This window comes from Cariama cristata, unplaced genomic scaffold, assembly GCF_000690535.1.
Source record: "Cariama cristata isolate BGI_N322 unplaced genomic scaffold, ASM69053v1 scaffold10149, whole genome shotgun sequence".
Taxonomy (NCBI): Eukaryota; Metazoa; Chordata; class Aves; order Cariamiformes; family Cariamidae; genus Cariama; species Cariama cristata.
In genome coordinates, this window is record NW_009635283.1 from 99,959 (window position 1) to 105,619 (window position 5,661).

General features: G+C 37.7%; 1 protein-coding gene across 1 annotated transcript in view; it reads left to right on the forward strand.

The window, feature by feature from the left end:
- The window catches only part of MPPED2 (metallophosphoesterase domain containing 2), a gene marked incomplete at its 3' end in the record, with an annotated part of 100,543 nt that extends 96,415 nt beyond the window's left edge, over positions 1-4,128 (forward strand). The window contains exons 4-5 of the mRNA XM_009707476.1: positions 1,225-1,340; positions 4,015-4,128. Coding sequence (XP_009705778.1) covers positions 1,225-1,340; positions 4,015-4,128 — 230 coding nt within the window. The remainder of the gene's footprint in view (positions 1-1,224; positions 1,341-4,014) is intronic.
- Between the last annotated feature and the right edge of the window lie 1,533 nt (positions 4,129-5,661).

A 5,661-nucleotide genomic window follows, 5' to 3' on the forward strand; every position in this document is an offset into this window, starting at 1 on the left:
TGCATGTTTAAGGCTGAAAAATGCATAATTTAGAGGGTACAGGAGGCAGATTACATAATGAAATTATGTAGGACACTTAATGATCTCTCTCTTTTTAACAGGTGTGCTTTTCTTTAAGGTTGGTTTGTGGTTGGTTTTTTTCCCTCATTTTTTATTTTTTATTTTCAGAAAGGCAGTACACAGAAGACTGTAGGAGTAACTTGAACTCTCAGAAAGATGCCTCCAAATGACTAGAGTTAGGACAGGAGTATCCTACCGAGAAAATGAAGCCTAAATCTGTTGCCTGAGCTCTAGGAAACGCGCACATGGATGAAAAGTCTTAAAATTAGTACAATATTAACAGCTGTATAAAAAGCTGTCAGTAACAGGTGTAGATATTATAGTATCTCTTCAGAACAAGTGCTCTGTGTACCTGTCTGATAAGGAAAGGTTTTATTACAATGTACCTGCATCAAAATTACTGAATTTGGCTGTTACACATTGAAAAAGTACTCATAGAAGGTCCACTTTTCATCACTGTGTGCTTGGGTTGATGGATAAACCAATGTCTCAGAACGCTATGCTATGGTGGAGGAGACTGAGGATCTCAGTTTTCCTTAAGAAATACTAAATGAATTTTAAATTATAAGATCTCTTTAAAAGGTCATTGTGGGGCTAAACGTTGTGTCGTCAAGACATAGGAGGCTCAGGAGTTCAAAGCCAAGTTATGTGACAGTGTTTGACATGGAAAGTGCTAGAAGGAACAAGTTTGATTTCAGTGAAATACCGTAGAACCTTCCTGTTGAACTGTTACCCACTAGCTGCCCGGTGCTGTCAGAAATTGACTCTTGCCTCCAAAAAACCTTTTAAGATTTTTTTTTGCTTGTTTTGGTAGGTAACATAACTGAAGGAGTTCTGATGTTTGAATGTCCCCAGACTTTGAAAAAAGCTTTAGATTTGGACGATGTTATTTTAACTTTTTTTCCCCTTTCTCTCTAGTGAGTAAACACCCTCAGGGCTGAGTACTCTTGAAGTACAAAAAAGAACATAGGATATTAATCTAAATTCAAATGTATAGATTAGTGTATGTATGTATTTGAACCAGTTTGTTTTAGAGGCATCCCTTCAAAAAGGCTGTCTACAAATAACGTCTGAAGCACAGAAATTGTGTTAATTCAGGAAAACTGGAGAAGGGAAGAGATTTTTATTTTACGCTGATGCAGTTCATCTTATTTTCCCCCAAAGGACACCGTGGTTTAATGGATGGGGCTTTAACCTACCCAGAGGTCAGTCTTTGCTAGACAAGTGGAACCTTATTCCTGAGGGAATTGATATACTAATGACCCATGGACCTCCCCTTGGTAAGTGAAACAAAAGCTGGTATTTTGCATGAGAATTTTATTTTCAAAATAAGCAAAGTTAGTAATGCTATAAGCTATACTGTAGTAGCACCCTAACTCAAAAGTAGGAATTAAAAAACCTTTTTGGAAGAAGTGTAAAGTGATTATTAGGCTTAGCAGGACTGTTCAGCCTCCAAGTGTTTTCTTAATAAAAACTAAATTTTTTGTTAAACTCAGGAGAAGATCAAATGTCTGACTCCACAGGCGTTATAGTTTGACATTTTATTTAAGAACAGTATTCATCTGACAAACAGTTTCCACTCCCATATGATTTTTCAGAGATTGACTAAAACTTTTAAAACATTTTTTACTACAACGACATGTTACCTTAAGGTTTTAGAGTACGCAGTCAAGAGTTCAGGAGTATGTAGTCACGTATTCTCCTTGGTAGTGTCCTTGTAAACTTAGAATATGTAACAGTACTTTTAAAGATACTAATTGGCTCATAGCAAATTTATGAAGGAGTAAAATTATGTTCTTAGGTAATTGTTCCTTACTCGAACTAATGACAAGTGAGCACAAGTCTATGAATGCATAATTTGTTTTTTCATTAAGTAGTTGAAGTTTTTCATTTTGTTAAATTTTGCTTGCCTTGTAAATGTGAGTAATTCACTGATGCCCGTTTTAATTCTGAGTTCTAAACTAAGTTCTGATGGTCTCAGAAGGACGCCAGGATGATCAAAAAAAGTTTTGGCATATCTGAAGTCATTAAAGCCCACACTAAAACCATTTGAAAATTCCCACTATTTTTTCCGTATCATGTACCGCACAAGATAGCATCGCATCTTATATACTGCTTTTATTTAAGACACATGTGGAAAGCAGTCTAGGACCATATTTTAAATATTTCAGTTGGTTTTACAACAACTGAGCATCTGCCTTTTGTAAATACAACTTACCAGGAGAAGAAAGCCTGTCAGTCTCCTCTTCGTTACCGTTATTGTTAGTAGACTGTGATTTTGACAGAGTTTTAGTAAGCCCTTGAAATCCAAGGGGGTCAGATCATCACATGATCACATGAAGTCGCTGACTTTTGACATGGTAGTGAATATAAAAAAACTTCTCAGAATTGCAAAGTGCTATTATAAGACGGCATTTCAGTACTACCAGGCTGGCTCAGTGCTCTCATAGAGCTTCTCAGTGACCATGGAGTCAGGAATTAATGCATGCTTATGTTTTGTACCACAATTAAGTTAAAGAGTCAGCAATCTAAGCAGAGCTAAGGGACAAAAAAAAAAGTCCAGAAAGTTTTTGACCAGTGATGTACTTACTGTTCCTTTTATATCCTAGTTACTGCTTAATACTACTTAGAGGATGTTGTAAGACGATCTGCAAATTCTCTTTAAACTTACTAGAGCTGCCAGCATGCTGCTTTGGTAAAGCAGCAATACACCATCCACTGATAGTGGAGCACGCCGGATATTGAAAACCAACGCTTTGAATAGCACTCTCTTAATCTGTTTATTTTCCCAAAGAAGCAAAAAAATCCCACAAGCATGTTTATAATGTTTCATGGGTGCTATTTTAAATGGGTTGCTAATCTATCTGCTCTGAATTGGGTTCATATAGAAATACTGTGATGCTGCAGACACTAACGAGTGCTTTAATTGAATTAGCGTACTTAAATTTGGGTTTGATGGAGATAATGAAGTTCAATTTCAAAAGGTTGGCACCGTATTTTAACTACAGACACAGATTGTTAGTACTGTGCCTGAAAGGAGGGAGTCTAGGTCTCAGCCTGCATCATAATATTGACAAAATGCTGCTTTTTAAATTGGGTAAATATTAAGGGAGGTAGAGCTGTAACTGGACTCTTTGTTCTCTCCAAAATCTAGTCAAGTTCATGTCACAACATGTTTTTTTACTACATGGGATAAACTTGGCACAGGGTGTAATTACTCTGAAGTCAGTAGAACAGTGCTACAGTTGGATGTGGCTCCTGGTTTCCCTTTACTCCTCCTCATTCATCTTGCCCTGCTGATCCTTGTCAGTGCTGGTCCAGGCAGCAGACTTCTGTAGTAGCTGATGTCAAGTATTGTGCATTTTTCCACATTATCCATAGGACAAAGTGGCAACATAATCAATTACTGGTAGCGTGTTGGAAGCTATTTTGCTACCTTGCTTGTTGTTGGTGACCAGGGGCTCAGAAGTAACCTGACCCTTGGAAGCCATGGTCCTCTGGAAGTTGTGGGAGAGTGTATTTTAAATCTTTGGGATGGCAGAGGTATCAGATCGTAGATCAGCTGATCTTCCGGAGGTGTTTCATTTCTCGAGTAACCACACAGCTGGCTTGGGAAGCTGACTGCTGTAAGAGGCATGGGAAAGGGAAGAAAAATCTGTAGCAGTGCCGGGAATAAATGTCCTAGGGTTTCAAGGTGGAAGGTGAGTTTAAACCTATAGTTTAAAAAAAACAAATCACATCCAGAAAAATATTAATGCAGATGGAGGGAGGAAATCTTAAGGAAGACAAAAGTGACAGTGAAACATTTCTTAAAAGCAATTGTGTGCTTTAATGGAGAGGTTACGACTACAGATAATGTAATAAACCTTCCGTGAATTATGACTTCCTGAAAGACTACGTGAAACCTTACCTGAATAGAGAAAATTAATAGTATTGACTGCGTTTTACCTTCAGGCTTTCGAGACTGGGTTCCAAAGGAGCTGCAGAGAGTGGGTTGCGTGGAGCTGTTGAACACGGTGCAGAGGCGAGTAAGGCCCAAACTCCATGTCTTTGGAGGGATTCATGAAGGTAAGGAGCAGCGCTACTCCCCTTTTCAATCTCAGACTGATTTCAAAGCAGCACGTTTTGATGGTGTTGCAAAGGATGGATAATGGCATATTGGACTAAAAAAGGGAATTGAGGGATGTGATTGCATGCACAGCACTTCGTAAATTTATGCCAGAATTAAAACAGACTGTTTCAGGAACATGTGCTACATTTAGCCACCTACATCTTTCACTGTGCAAAGGTGGTTCTATACAGGTTATTTGAAAGCGATTCAAATTTTGACAAACTTGGTTATAGAAACAGATGAGATTCTCCATGCTTGCAAGCCAAAATGAAAATTATCCCCATTATTCCAAGCACAGAGGCCAAGAAAGGTGCTAGAAAAAAAAGAAAATCAAAGGCAACTTACTGTCTCAGCTCACCTCTCTCAGCATATAAGGAAAAGCAGAAAGGAGGGCATCTTGAGTCAGACATCAGAAGGAGAGACTGCCAGAACTCACTTTGCATACATTTCTAAAAGCATCCCATGATACAGTTTGTACTGTGTATGTTACCTTCCAGCAGTCTCATAGTTCAGAAGAGATATTTCCCCACTGTCAGTACCAGATCAGGCAGAGTGTGAAGCTTCAGAAACAATAAGCTCAGTTTGTGGCTGTGGAAGAGACTGAGAGATTAAATACGTTTTGGAGATACTTAAATATTTAATGCCATTTTGTAGCTTTCATGTGCCAGAGACAGAAACACTAGGAGTTCTGTCTGAGAGAGAATGTAAGATCTTGTGACCCTAGAACTCAAAATTATACATTAAATGCTTTATACTGTTCCCCCTTGAGGTTTCTCCATTGACTCTAACTAGGTTCTCCATAGGCTTAAAGATTTGGAGGACTTCATAAAAGAAAAATAAAAAGACAGCTTTCTCAACTAGTGGTGGTGGTTTTTTTGAAGCCCTTGTGACTTCATACAATGAGTTTCATGCCTGATATCTGTAAATAGAGAGTTTATAATGTAAATACTGGCATGACCTTAAGTATAGTGGCATGAATAGCAGTCATTTTAATGCACCCAGGAAAAGATTGGATATTTTATATAAATATTAATCCTTGCATATTAAGTATAAGTGAATACAGCAAGACCTCCTAAACATGTAAATTGTCTACAGCCTTTATAGGCACATTGGATGATGAAACTTCTAGTTGTAATAGCATTAAGTAATGGGAGATAGTTGTAATAGTGTTAAGTAATGGGAGAGGAAGGTATTTTGATGTACAATGTCATTATGAGAAAGCATCAAGGAACTACGTGCAGGACCTTAAGTTTAAATCTCATAGGAAAGGTGGCAGCACATGTGAAAAGTGAACATTCAAATAAATACTTAAAAGAATACTAACAAAAAAATTAAAATCCTGCTTAGTACTTATGCAGAAGATGTAAGAACAGCTTGTTTGAGTACAGAAAGAAATAGCCAGGTGTTAAAAGCAGTATCTTATAGTGCAATTAGTTCTCATCCAGCTTCATCTGAGATGAACATGCACCACATTCCATTAAATCGATGAA